This window comes from Triticum urartu, chromosome 5 (assembly GCF_003073215.2).
Source record: "Triticum urartu cultivar G1812 chromosome 5, Tu2.1, whole genome shotgun sequence".
Lineage (NCBI taxonomy): Eukaryota > Viridiplantae > Streptophyta > Magnoliopsida > Poales > Poaceae > Triticum > Triticum urartu.
In genome coordinates, this window is record NC_053026.1 from 634,995,036 (window position 1) to 635,010,020 (window position 14,985).

Below are 14,985 nucleotides of genomic sequence, written 5' to 3' on the forward strand. Positions count from 1 at the left end.
GATTTGGATCAGCCATGTGCCCAATGCGCACGACCCATTTCATGTCCATGCATAAATTTTTAAAAGGCCCATGGCCATAGAGCGCGCGACCCATTTCATGTCCACGCATAAATTTTTAAAAGGCCCGCGGCCATAGATCTTGTCAGCGGCCATGCCATCGGCCAAAGTTCATTCAGCGCTATGCCAGCCTCCAAAAAGGATTACGGCATGGTTGAGCGAAGGCATGAGAGGAGGTACAAAAAGGGGAGCAAGAATGACCTCGGAGCCCCATGGTACTTAGTGGCACGTAAGATGACTCGGATGTGCAGACCACAGTTTCACAACATTATCTAAACAAACTAACATAAGTAAACAAGCTATTTTAACAATGATTCAGCACCCGCTCCTTCAATAACACCACCTCCTATAACTATCATGAGTGCAAAAAATGTCGCAGGCGATATACATATACAGCCATAGCAAATAACTGCCAGTCAACACGGAGATATATACATCTGCTGCTAACTCAGAACCGGGGATCAACTAACTACGAAGGTGCATGATCTGGGTGAGGATTCAAAAAATGGATGATGCCACCATCATATGCCTGCATTCTGATTGTTGCCAGCCAGGATGAGAGAAATCTCCAAACCTCTGCTGAAAGCCTGGTTGAACAGTAGCCGTGTCTGGAAGGTGGAGATGAAGGGAAACCAGGAGCAGATGGCTATGGGCACAAAAATGATCATTCCCATGCCAGCATCATACAGACGAGCCAGCGAGCGCACTATTTTCCACAAACCAAATCTCTTCACAATTGGTTTCCATGCCACAGCAATCTGCAGAAGCAAAAACAAGATCGATAAAGATTTGGTTAGTAAGAAACTCTAGTATCCTGAAATTTGGATTTGTTTTCTTTGAGATAAAAATCTATATGGTGTTTGAAACAGTTGTACGGTAGTAAAGATATCTCCGCCTGTCGAGCTAACAATGGAGCACCATTCTGTTACTATGCAAAGGTAAACCACATGGAAGACTTGACATATACCATCTGTGTCATCATTCTATATATAAATCCTTTCATTGCCTACGCAACATTAGCAGATCCACTACCAAGTTTTAAGTTGCGTAATAACCAACTAGCCTTTACTATCCAGTGTCATTTTGAACAATGGCACGGTTTCCGAAATGCAGGATTTCATGGTACCAAAGTTGCCACATGAAACTCACCGAAAGAATTCCCCATCCAGTAGGCACATATGCTAGGATGGAAGCAAGTACATCTAAAACAGTGAGGGGTGTCATCGCAATTGCCACAACCAAACCTGCCAAAACCACTAACAGTGCAATGCTTTTGACCAGACGCAGGAGCAACTGAAAATGAACCATGGCCTTGGGGTTTAAACTAAATACCTGCAGATTAATACAGAAAGCAACACAGGTGAACACTGCGATCAGTAAAAACCAGGTATGGCTGTTAAGCATTACATCGCAAATACACGTACCATTAGGAGGACAAAAAGCCCTCCAAGCACTGCCCATGAAACCCAATATACCTGCAGTGCCAAGACATGATATTACTATTCTAGTATTCTTTTCTTTTGATAAAGTAGGCCAACAAATGCTTGCAATTGATTCTTCCCCAACTGTTCTCAAAGGAACAACTGATACATCGGTAAGCTTAAACCCCATTCAAGGAAATAGTAGAATCAGACATGGTGCTGTGATGTTTTCAAGCAGTTAAGACGACCAAAACTAGCAAAAGAATGGCAATGCTTAACATTCAATCCAAGATCAGTTTTATGCGGTGCCGGAATTGCACCTGTGTATGCGTTATGGGTGGGTTCAGGTAACAGAATAACAGATTAGTGTTTTGAGTTAATTTTGCTGTAATGGGGTCACTACTAAATTAAGTAAATGGCAACCATTTTTAACATGGTCTTCCTTCTAAACATATAAGAAATGAAAGAAAATATTTTTGTAATCTTCTAAAGTACAAGTGGAAGATCAGACAATCAACGATATATACAAATATAGACTTTGCCATAGCAAGTGCTTAAAGAAACTGCAGTATCTTTGGTACATAAAATTACATGTTCATTTGTCAGTGAATTTCATGTCAGCAAGCAGAACAGTGCTGAAACACAAACATACCGATAATGATGTACTTTCTTTGCCTGCATGCATGTGGTAAACAACTCCATACTGGAAAATAAAAAATCTTAAACTAAGTATAGTTTCCAGTATCCTCCCGCGGAAGGTGTGAATATGTGCCTGAAAAGGAAATGTTTGGAAATGAATTATTTTCAACACCTTGGACCTCAACAAAATTTAGTGTATGAAACTTCCAAGCGTAATACCAGGGGTGGATCCACATGGGGTCAAGGGTGTACATCTGTACACCCAAATGTTTTGGCAGGAAATTTTTATATATGATTTATACCAGATACATGTATAAAAAGTGGTGTGGTTTGTGCAATAAACATCATGCCGATTCATATAAACTGGTCTCAAACCTTCGGTCCAACTATCACAAACATCTTCATTCCCTTAAGACCAATTACCATCGATGCGTTTTCACCATCTCGTATGTTGCATTAACACCCTATTACTATTACCAACCCTACATGAACTACGGTTTTAACGACGGGTTTCTGGCCATGACATATTTTATGATTGTGTAGAAAACAATCTTCATTTTTTTACTATTTTCTGTAGGGTACTGTCATTATTATTGGGGAAAAAGTTCTTAGTAGCTACATGAACCTTTTAGTTATTACATTGGACAAAATATTTGAACACCCAATTTTCGAATCCTGGATCCGCCACTGCATAATACGTATTGGTATCACATGAAGAACATAAATCCAACTGCAGACTTAAGGAGACAAATTATGCAATGGCACAAAGGAATTAACACCTTTCAGTATTTTCTTTAATTGTGTCCTTTTCAAAGAAAATAATTGCGGAAAGAGCACAAGTAATGACATAATCAGTGTAGAGGTGGTGCAAAAACAGAGCAGGAAAAGTACGCAGCATTTGGCATAGTAGTAAGCAAGACGAAAGATAAAGTGAACTTATTGAAACTATTGATACATCTATATAAGAATTCAAAAGCATAAATCACAATGCTGCTTCAAAGAAATATGCCAATATGTTCTCATGACATCATCAGGCTGCAGCAGGATATTTGTAGAAGTTCAGTTTTGTGACAATGTTGAACTTCAAAAGCAATTCAGGTGTTGACACAAATAACACAGCAAATAGATGTCGTAACAGATCATTCAAGACTGGAGAGGCTAGTCAAAGCAACATTGAATTACCAGTTCTTCATCCCACCAAGCTTCCCAGCTTTCTTCTCCTTTAACCCCAATACCACCTCGGTAAAAAAGCCAGTTTGTCCAGTCTCTGAAATCCTCGACGACCCTGAGAGAGCAAGAGAGAAGGGGTGGCACAGGGTTTTATCTTTGTCCTGACAGTTTATAGTGATTGGCTGGAATAAACATACATAGAATGCTAAGTGGCTTACTTTTGCCATTCAAATCCAGAAGGGTTGAATACATATGGAGCAAAAAGCCAAGAAAGAGCCATAAACCAGCTACTTATGGAAAGTAAGATATAGCCAATTGCTCCACTGTTGTTAAAACCATAAGCTAAAAAGATAACCAACAGAAGTGCAACCTCCAGCCTACAAAATGGAACGAGAATTGTTGGCTTGGATATTACTGAAATTGCACATACAATCATGAAAGTAACATCACATGACAACATACCCTTTCACAAAATGGCTTCGGGAATAAAGACGGTAATTCTCAGCAAACTTAATATGCCGTACCACAAAACCCCTACCAGTTGCTCTATACTGGTAATAAATAAGAAAAACAAGATCAGTATAGTGCGAAATTCTCAACAACAGAAAAATGTAGTGTGTGAGATTAAGAAGACGAGCATGACTTCCAGAAAGCCCTACCTTTGCACCTCCATGCAGTATTGTGCGACCAAAATAGTGAGTCCTTGTTCCAAGAGAGAACGTGAAAAATATGGAGCATAGTTGGAACTGCATAGTAATGAAGCTAACAAAAGCCTGCATCCACACATTCACATGTAAGGATTCATAACCGGCTGTTCTCTAGGGAAATATTTACAAGGTAGTGGCTATTCATGAACCAAGCTAATAAATAGGGCCAAGGTTCCACATAACACACCAGAAAGATAAGCTCATCTAAAAAACGAATAAATTAGAACTATACTGAAATCAGAAGGAACATAACTTAATTTAAACTCAATATTCTTTTCAGAGTAGAGACAGTAATAAACCAACCATAAATAGAGATATGATAATAAACCCAGAAGTCTGCCAAGGAAGAGAAGTACCGTCAGGACACCTTCTTCCAGGATGAAACCTAGAATCATAGGAATTGCAGTAAACACACCAATCTGGAAAAGAAACTGGGTGTTCAGAGCCACGCTCAATGCTTTATTTCCCTGTATATCCGCCCTATTTTGAATTGATTCTCCAACACCAGATAAAGCCTACAATACAACAAAAAATGCGTCAGAAAAAATCCAAAACGTGACAAAGAAAAGACTGAAGAATCTACAGATGCAACGGTATTTTTGACACATAAACTGTTACATACCATTATAATAACAAATGAAGAAGTTTCTTTTGAAAACGGGTAGTATTTAAATGCCATGCAAAGCTTGAGAAAGTTTGCATTCACTATAACTTTGTGTGAACTTTATGTCCCAAAAGTAACATGTACTGGCAGCCGCATGAGCCAACAAAAAGTGCTTATGCTGTCACCCAACTATGTTGCATGAAAAGCAGTGGAGAGAAAGAATAGCCGAGACATAATTGAAGCAATATGTGTGGCCTATATGACTGGAACAGCAGTAACTAGAGGCATAGATAAGCATGACAAAAGGCGCAGGAAACAAGTAGGTTTGACATTTACATGCAAGTAGATTGACATGATAAAAAACGACCTGTCTGAGATTCTCGCAGAGATCTTACTGCAAAGAAGGAGAACAATGGATATTGAATCTTACCAGATAAGTTTTACCATAGAGAAATATGTACACTGTCAGTACAGTTAGCTGCAAAAATAAATAAACAATTAAATATCGGCAACTCTTTAAGGACAAAAGAAGAAAAGGGATACAACAGCGGAATTCTCAAGGTCAACAGGCAGCATCTTCAATTTGTATAATTAGTTTTATCAATGTGACTTGCAATAATACAAATCCCACAGATACAGGTATAGCTCTTATAATGCACAAAACATGAGCTTGCACAAGAAAATGTATTAGTTGGGAATTTAAACTAAGAATAATATTTGAACATAAAAGATTCGTTCGAATGATAATACATAGTAGATTCACAGAAAGTAACAAAAATATTATGGGATCATAGTGAGCATTTGGAAACAGAGAACAGAAAACGGTTAACAGAACAATAATAATTGCCATAGCAATGCCTGAAGATCCATACAACCTTTTCCACCCCTTTTCAATGAAAAGAAACGCAAAGTCTTTGCGTTCTCTCAGAAAAAAAAAGATCCATGCAATATACTATGGTCATAAATAGATGACCTTTTGGGCCTTCAGTCACCAACATGCAACTTTGAACATCAGTTTTCATACGAATATTCTAGTGAGACTTGATAGAACTGCAATATTATGACAACACTTATCTTCGAAAATCTAAATAGTATGAGTTTCACATGACCAAACTACTTTTTCATATTTATGAGTCGAGGTTAGAAATGTTTGACTGCACGCATTCTAGGACATTGTATATTTACGAACAGGATAGTAGAAAACACAGCTGCCAGAAAAAACATAACATGTTGTATCAGATATAGAATTACCATAGTACAGAAGTAAAACCCAACAGTAGTCACATAGAAGGATAACATCCTGAAAAAATCAAAAAGCTGCCCAAGTCTGTATATATCTCTGCTAAGAACTTGTTCGCCGTTTCCTCCCGCAACTTTTCCTTCAAATAGTGCGATCTGATTAAGCCCAACATCTCTTCCTTTACCAACCTACAGAATATGTCAAACATCCATACAATGTTCACAAGGCAGTAGTAGAGCCCAAGTTATATGCTACAGTCGGATAAGAGTGGAGATCAATGTGTGGGAAGAGAGAACCACACTGAGGGCATCAGTATTTTTTTAAGCATTTCATTCATTTAACTATAAAATTGCTGGTAAATATAATTAAGTGGTAGAGGCAAACTATATTACTCTCTGAGTAACATAAAGTAAGCAAGGTTTAAAGCTGGCAGCTCAAAAGTGGAATCACTCAAGGCCAAACATATTTAGAATATTAAGATGAAGAAAAAATGGCATCCATCAGAAATTCAAAATACTGGAACACTTGTGTTGCTTACTTCCCCTTAACACACCGGAAAGTTAGCTAGTAATGACCAAATGGAAGTAATCTACCTCACACGACTGAATGACTTCGATCAAGAGTTCATATATGCTCTAATTTAGCAGAAACTGCAATGTAGTCACATAGTCTCCATCTAAAGTTTTGTACAAGACATGCAGTAGATTCAGTTCTGTTATTAAGTCTATCAAAAAAAATTGCCAGGTGTTATTAAGTCTATCCTTGCTGAGTTCTGTAGTACGGTTTTGTCCAATAAAGGAGTATAGATGCGAGGAGTGAACTAATAAAAAATTACTTGTTTAGAAAGATTCATAGTCAACAAACAAAGAAAGCTTAAGGTTTCCGTTGACTGAAACACCTAATCAACAGGTACAGTAAAACAATTACAAATTGAAGAAAAACAAGACCTGGATATACTCATGGTGAGTTATGTTCCCTTGACGTAGAGTAGAGTTAAACCCTGCAATTCAAAGATGGTGCACCAGTAAGAAGATACTCCCTCCGGTCCTTTTTACTCCGCACATTAGCTTTGACTGAAGTCAAAGTTTGCTAAGTTTGACCAAATTTATATTAGAAAATATTAACATCTATAACATCTAATAAATATAATATGAAAATATATTCTGAGATGGATCTATTAATAAATGTGTTGTTATGTGAATGTTAATAATTTTTTGTATAAACTTGATCAAAGTTGGATGAGGTTGACTTCAGACAAACCTAATGTGCAGAGTAAAAAGGACCGGAGGGAGTACAACTCCACGAGTGTAATATATTATCAGCTAACTAGCGTAATGATAAATGCTATAGCAGAAACTTTCACGCATATATGGAATTAGTAAGAGGGATACCATAAACAATTGACATACTGATTGTATGTGGAAGAGATACCGTCCAACTAAAACATGAGAAAAAACACAAGACTAAAATATGGTGTTCACAGATGTGTGCGAGGCTTCTACTTGTTTCTTGAGAGTACGGTTGCATATAATATCTAGATTACAAAATGGCATTGCAACATATCATTATTAACTTGTTAATTTCATCAAAATTCCTTTCCATGAATAACAGCAAAAATACTGTTAGTGTTTTGTTAAACAAACATGAAAATTGTGAGATATTTCGTATGATTTCCACTTTTACAGATCAGCAAACAGTATATAATATCAAAATGAGTAAAACATAAAAAAAATGTGTATAGTTGACTCCGAAGTGAAGAATTTCTTTCCCTTATGAAGAGCAACACAGAATGGTAACCAGTTGGGATCTAAAGACAAATCACAACAAGATTTAAAATATTATTAGCTAGCACGAGTAACAGAAAGGAAGGGCAAGATAATGCAAAGACTCACTTCAAACATAACCTAATATATACTGCTCAGCTTCTGAGATGAGAAACAGATATAGTTTCCAATGAACTATGTAAAAATGGTGAGCTGTGTACCTTCATGTTCTTAACTCAGAAAATAATAGGCAACCACAGAACAAATTAATACTAGAAAAGTAAAGAATGATACACAAACACCAAGAGACAAAGCAAAAAAAGGGTATTTGATCTTACCTGCAAATATATCCTCGCTGATATTGATGATACGGGACGCCTTACTTATGCCACCCCTCGTAATATGAAATATTCTATCAAACACGTCTGGGTGACCATAATGCATTCTCACTCTGCAAAAAGAAAAGGATGTTAACAAGATGTAATTCTAAAATACTTCAGTCGATTAGAAAATTATTATGTAAATGCACTTACTTCAGTGGATTAGAAAGAACACGCTGTCCTAATGTCACAAAACTAGTTTCTTGATTTGACATAAACGAAGCGAGGGAGGAAACACTACACAAGAGAAAATGTTATTTTGACTGGGTTTACCAATGGAGCAAACCAGAAAGAAAATAAACAACCAAAGTATACTGAAATATCACCTTCCGGTGAAGACATGTTCTCTAACACCAAGAATTGAAGGCCTGAACTTGCCATGATTTTGAGAGAATTCCTCAAGCAGATTTCTCATTTTGAGTGCCTCCTCGAAATAGTTGTCCTTCAATTGAAAAAACAACTCAGCAATGATAAACAAAACAGTTGATACAGTCTTGCAATGGATCATTAGTCAAATCCTCGAACAGAGACAATATACATAGCAGAGTGAATAGAAACTATGCACAGAATACAGAACTACCAAATGTATAAGAAATGAACACATAAGAAAAAATGTACATAGCAAAGTGAAGAAGGTGCAGCAAATAAATACATTTTTTAACAGAAAGTACTAGATAGCTGCCTCTATTACTGTAAAACCTTCTCTGAGTTGATAGAAAACTTACTATTCCCTTGCAAAACAAGAAACTGAATGTCCTAGAATATTTAAATGTGCAGAATTTGGATTAAAATGACACTAATTAAGACAGGATCAAAAAGGCAATGCGTATTGATTGGCGGGCTTGAACAGTAACCTCTCCTATCTTCCTGATTTGCAAGGAGGAAGAGAAGATATTCGGCATGCTCTGTCTGGGAGACGCCGGGTGAGGAATATTTGGAGGTGGGGTCCCAAAGACAGGATCAAAAAGGCAATGATTATTGATAGGGTGGGGTCTGCTATTTTGGATTAACTTATTAGTGGTGTTGATGTTAACGGTATGTATATGGAGCATGTTTCTATGGCCGTCCTTATCGCTGTGGGATGCTGGTATAAGTTGTGAGAGAGAAGCAGCAGGTTAATAATGAAGCGGTATAATTGCCTGAATGATCGGCGCTCTCGATTCAGACATTGCCTCTGAATTACTGTCAGGCCGGAAGCACTGTCAGCAATTCCGACGAAACAACTCTTTTAATTGTTCAAGCTAAATGTCGATGCCTCGCTGTCATATGATGATAGTACAGGTTCTTGTGGTCCGATGATACAAGATGATGCTGGCGATTTTGTTGTGGCGAAGAATTTCTTCACAGGGCCCATAGCGGATGCGCATACCGCAGAGGCAATGGCACTGAAACGCATAATGTCACCAGCTCACGTAATGGGCATTGAACATCTGCTGGTGCAGTCAGATTGTTCGGACCTCACTGATCGCACAAGAAGTGAGCTTGAATCCCCCCTCTGTGGCAGTGTCGGTCATTGATGATTGCTTCGACATTAGTCGGGAGTTTGGCAAGCTTAGCCAGGATTCATCCCTTTTTCTGCTTTGGCTCCGAAATGGATGATGTATCTGTATTTGATTCGAAATAAAGCTAGCCAGTAGCCATGAAGTATTTCCCTAAAAAAATGACAGTGAATAACTCAAGAAGCGTGAAGATAGCTGGATACCTGATTCATATCAATGGTTTGTACGGCATTTCCGCGAGTGAATATTACAGCATGGTTTTGATTTTCGGGTTTACCCTCCCCAAGCTTTGGATTGCCGGGCAATTTAACAGAATAAATTTCCTGCAACGGGAAGTTTAGTTTGGTCAGAGTGAACACATTGCTCATATAACAAAACACAATATTGAAGTTTACAGTTGAAGATTTAGTGCTGCTTGTATAAACAGGTGTATGGTCATCAAGTAAGGATATGAGAACTGCGATAATAGTATCAGTATGAACAATCAATGTACTTACTGTCATGGTCTAACCCACAGTTTTATGCACAAAGATTTTACTTAATGTACCAAAACAATTTAAAAGAACTAACATCGTAGACATTAAAGGCGTGAGCAGGGAAAACAACGGCTGAAACCCAAGCCAACTGCTATTGAACAGCCCCTTAAGAAAATCGATAAGAGCAATCAACCTTTAGCCAGGAGGAAAGACATCCAAAACTAAACTACCTTGTCCTTTCCATGGATGTCAGCTTTAACAAGCTTTGAGTAATACTCAGTGCTAGGCTTTCCATTCTTAACGCTCTCAACAACATCAATGTAAGCAATTCTGAGAGCTTCATTTCTGAAAAACAAAGAAAAATCAGAGATGGTGTACTGGTGTAGCACAATATAATACGCACAAAAAGAAAGAGCTAATCAGCTCCTTCACTGATTCTAAAAAGAGAAGCATCGCTTATTTAGCATGAAATATAATGAGCACCTTTGCATCAGAAGGGCTATATCTGCAGCTTCTGGTTTCCCTTCTCCTTTCTGCACTCCATATATTTGGCAGGTAACCACATACGTAAATTTCAAATCAGCCTGTGCGCGAGCTTCAGGGGAGTACTCAAAATGTGTGTCAGCCAGACCAGCCATATCAAATGCAGATTCGAGGTCTGGACAAGAAAAACATCAGAAAGGATGTTACATGCATTCAGTTAAGTAAAGAATTTATGTCTGAAAAGGAAGCTAGTAGACATACCTTCAGAATGCATTCTCTCCAAATAACTTTGCAACATAAGGGCCTTCCTGTAGTACATCATTCCACGAACTACAGAGAAACATAGTTACAGAATATAGATCCATGCATAGGAAAAGTATTTACAAAAGGAATGCACACGGGGAAGAATCAACATGTAAATCCAAAAGATAGCAAACCTGTTCGCGCTAATGTTTGCCCGCGGTAAGATGCCCATAGCCGAAGTTCTAATATGTCATTCGCACTGCTAAAAAGTTCGGTGTCTGCTGCATTTTCATCCCTGTTGATGCGAGTAAGGAAGTTCTTCCATTCATCTGTATACAGAAGTTAACCGCATAAGGTTTGGACAAGGAATTCCCATGGTAACAAAGAAAAATGCTTCTCAACAATTAAGACGGGAATGAAATAAGCTCAGTTGTATAGCATTGGTATTGATGACAGTATACGCTAGGTCGAGTTGTCCATGTTTAGATATTAACACTCCTCAAACAGGAGGCTATGGTCCATAGGTGTTTATCAATATTCAAGCTGTAAACCGATTGGTAAAAATAAGTGGGGCATCCGATCTACTCGAATATAGAAACAGATCTTTTAGAAGGAACATGGTTTGAGCGAAGAAACCACCTTTTACATAAGTGTCACCAAATTTCACCAGGGAAAGAAAGAACAAACCTGGATAAATCTTCTGAAGATAAAACAGTGTAGATATACCATCTTCATTTTTCTTTTGGAGTTCAGCGATGCTATAAAGCACAGTCTCAGAGTAATATGGAGTAAATACGCTACAAAAGAACATGGCAATGTCAGAGCAGCACGTGCAACTGAATGGGGGGAAAAGGAGAACTGAAGTTCGTACCCTCACTTGGTCTGGAAACTATACTACTCGAGCATATAATGCTCAACTCGTAGTTTCAGCAAACTAAAGTCGAGAATTATATACTCGAATGGTATAGTTTCAAATACAAAAATACAAATGATTTAGTTCTAGTACTGTCAAATACATTGCCTACTACACATCAAGGAATATGTTTATGTTACAGAGTTGCAGACTGGGTATTATACCAATACATGGACAAATATGTAACAAGAGCCTTTCTACGGCCGAGTATTGCAGTTACTGTAGGATATTCGGATGTGTACCAAAACCGCTAAATTGTACATAAGATGCTGTTTAGCAGGACCCTGCTAAAAACGCTATAGCCCACCATTTAAAACTATTGTCATCACTCATCAATAAATTCTGAAAGAAACCTAGGCAGAAACTTTTGGATGGATAGTTGTGAACACATTAGCTCTATCAACCACTAGGATTTATTTAATGTTTACAAGGAAATTAGACATGTACAACTTAACAAATATAATAAAGCAATACCAAGGATATGGAATTTTTGGGTAAAAAGCATATATAATGTACTTTGTTATGCTACAGTAAAGATTTAATGAGTTATACTTTATGTATTACTTATTCAAACTACCAAGAATATGGAATCATACACTTGTTATACAAAGTATTGTAAATTCTATATACTATTTGTACTACAAAGGCATGATATGAACAAGAATATGGAATCATACACTGGTGTTTTTTCAACAAAAGTACATATTTCCGATATGTCATCCAGTATGACATCTGATATGCCAAAGTCAAACCAGTATGAACTTAATATCCACTAACTGAGATAATACTTTGCTTATCCACTAACATATACTGCTCCTGCCCCTCAGGTGCTTTCATGCCAAAATAAGGTGCAAATGGTCATGAAAGATTTGAAAACAAACAATCAAGCATCCGAAAAAAAATGATCTGTAATATGGCAAACATTAGGAAAAACAGAAAAGGAAACAAAATCTCACTTTAGTTTTTTCTTTATTTCCTTGCAGTCAGAATTTGTTTCTCTTTTAGTTTCTCCATTTGTATATAAAGAATACCTTTCAAATTTAGTGGCATGGTAGATACATTTTTTGTCAAACTTTTGAAATAAGTGCACCGTATTTGCGGAGGGGGCTGTAGAGGACAGCTGTGTGGCAGTAACTTTAGGGGAGAAAAGGACAGGGCGCCACAGATAAGAATGACTTGGACAAGAAAACAGGAGATTACAGATGAGAATGACTTTATTGGTTGCTTTTGCTTAATTCCAAATAGTATGTGCCAGCACATTATATAGACATCAAGCATATATCACTTATAATAGTATCTTATCTTAATTCTTTTTTGCGCAAAAAAAGGCATCTTCTTATTTAGTACAAAGGCAAGTTCGGTATACAAGAGCTTGAGGACGTGGGGCAAACAATAAACAAACTCACAACACGCACATAAAACCTAATCCCATAACAGGATACTTATATTTATCAGTTGGAGCTCTACCCAAAGATAGGGTCGGCTTAGCTGTTGCTTTACACATGAATAGGAGCAGTAGAAAACTGATAACCACTGCATGTGCTCTCAGTTTTCCAAAACAAAGGACAGTTTTGGTCAGCGTCTGATTAACATCAGCTAATTCTAGATTCTTCTTAAATTACTTACGGGAGAATGGGCCATGGCAGCACTTTCTCCCCACTGTAAGATTTGTAGCAACATGTGCAACACATAGTATCTCAGTGTATCATTATTCTTGGCTTGTTTTCAACTAAACATCCTACCGGACAATATTATTAAGAAATACTGAAAATCAAAGGGCAGTTGGTTTTAACCAGTTTCTAGTGACAATCAGCTCGTTCCTGCTATGTTATGGGGCAACCTTAACTTGCAGAATTAATTATATTGAAGTTTAAAAGTTGGAAAAAGCAGTTTGCAGCTGTTACTGTTATTAGAACCTGCAGAGAGTGGAATCAAGTGCGGTGGCAGTACTGCTTACGAGAGAATATTAAATGCTCCACAGTCAATGGAACAAGCAGAAAAGAACTAAAGAAGCCACACCTAAAGGAAAGCATTTCTGAAACAGGCCTTGCAAGAGGCATTTGCATGAACAGGGAGTTTGTGAAGAACTGCAGTCTCCGGCTGGCTTCCAGGTTTTTAGGAACGTTTGCAGCTGATTCCTTGATGGTCAGAAGTGAATGCAATCGTTTGATCATGTCCTTCTGCATTCCATTATATCAAGATATATTTAAATAATAGCTATAAAGAGATCAAAGCTAACAGGAAAATATCAACTCAACAAGATCATACGACAATACCAATCCAGGTTCATTTGGCCACTTGAGATTGTTGAAGAGGCGGCCTTCGGCTCTTGCTCTATTTATCTGACTCCAATCGTCAATGTTACCACTAACATTCATAAGCAAAGGGGATTAGAAATGAAATGGCACACAGCATACAGATCTGACTATAAGGTTAGAACATTATAGACAAGATACCAGACCTCAAATCAACAAAAAGCACTTCGTGATGAACAACTTCATATAGATCTTGAATCGCATTAACTGCCCCCTTCTTCATATCAGCGGATTCCGTTTCTTTCTGCAAAACATCATTCCAATTTTCAACAGTTGTATAAACTAGTAAACTGTTCTAAACACCAGACTACAAAGAGTATTTTAGGAGCGGGGGTTAAAATGTTCGATCCAGTTTGGGAAAAGATTTGTATCGTAATTGACTACTTTCTCCAAAGTCCTGAACACCCTTGAACAAAACCAGATAATACACTTTAACTTCTAAAACTTGAGTGAATAAGTAGGTAGTGTTATGACATGCGGAACCAAACTACCGCAGATGCAGCAGCAAAAACATTTTTTGGGAAGCTCCTCGTGTTCTCTCCTTTGCTGCTGCAAGTCCATCTCCAGTCTCCATCCAAAGCCATAATCATGTTGTCTAAGATAGTGGTGGCACTCAGCAGCGATGACAGACAAAGATAAACTCATCTGCGAATGGGACAGCCTGGTGCGAGGTAAAGAACATGGATGAAGCTGGTTTGCTAATCAAGGCTGACAAGGAGGCGAGTTGGGGAAGCCTCCAGCGGAGGTGAACTAAGTGAAGTGCAGTTGGGCAGGCTGATTGATACGATGCCAAGTATTGGTGGTGGTCAGAAACTACAGTGATTATACTTCAGTTACTACTGGTGTGTAATGTTTCTTGCTGAGAAGAGTTAGATCATTAGCAAATTTATATAAATAATTAATGCATGGCAACGATTAAGAACTAGGGCTTTTTGGGTTAGAAAAGGCCAACATTGCTCCATGATTTATAACATATGATTTCACCTATTTCTTGGAACCAAACAGCCTTTCTCACAAACCAAAGACTCAAAATTACTGCATTATGTGTTCTTTTTCATGAATCAGTTACCAAGTA

General features: G+C 37.8%; 1 protein-coding gene across 1 annotated transcript in view; it reads right to left on the reverse strand.

The window, feature by feature from the left end:
• Positions 1-325: 325 nt before the first annotated feature.
• Positions 326-14,985, reverse strand: part of LOC125511439 (callose synthase 9) — a 35,597-nt gene continuing 20,937 nt past the window's right edge. Inside the window, exons 28-51 of the mRNA XM_048676816.1 lie at positions 14,057-14,154; positions 13,872-13,962; positions 13,615-13,775; positions 11,370-11,479; positions 10,877-11,011; positions 10,701-10,769; positions 10,440-10,614; positions 10,187-10,301; positions 9,684-9,803; positions 8,308-8,423; positions 8,135-8,218; positions 7,940-8,052; positions 6,786-6,838; positions 5,850-6,026; positions 5,029-5,076; positions 4,351-4,509; positions 3,947-4,060; positions 3,750-3,838; positions 3,506-3,664; positions 3,300-3,402; positions 2,131-2,250; positions 1,482-1,532; positions 1,207-1,389; positions 326-815 (exon numbers count right to left, since the gene is read on the reverse strand). Of these exons, the coding sequence (XP_048532773.1) occupies positions 579-815; positions 1,207-1,389; positions 1,482-1,532; positions 2,131-2,250; positions 3,300-3,402; positions 3,506-3,664; positions 3,750-3,838; positions 3,947-4,060; positions 4,351-4,509; positions 5,029-5,076; positions 5,850-6,026; positions 6,786-6,838; positions 7,940-8,052; positions 8,135-8,218; positions 8,308-8,423; positions 9,684-9,803; positions 10,187-10,301; positions 10,440-10,614; positions 10,701-10,769; positions 10,877-11,011; positions 11,370-11,479; positions 13,615-13,775; positions 13,872-13,962; positions 14,057-14,154 (2,880 nt within the window). The 3' untranslated portion in view covers positions 326-578. The remainder of the gene's footprint in view (positions 816-1,206; positions 1,390-1,481; positions 1,533-2,130; positions 2,251-3,299; positions 3,403-3,505; positions 3,665-3,749; positions 3,839-3,946; positions 4,061-4,350; positions 4,510-5,028; positions 5,077-5,849; positions 6,027-6,785; positions 6,839-7,939; positions 8,053-8,134; positions 8,219-8,307; positions 8,424-9,683; positions 9,804-10,186; positions 10,302-10,439; positions 10,615-10,700; positions 10,770-10,876; positions 11,012-11,369; positions 11,480-13,614; positions 13,776-13,871; positions 13,963-14,056; positions 14,155-14,985) is intronic.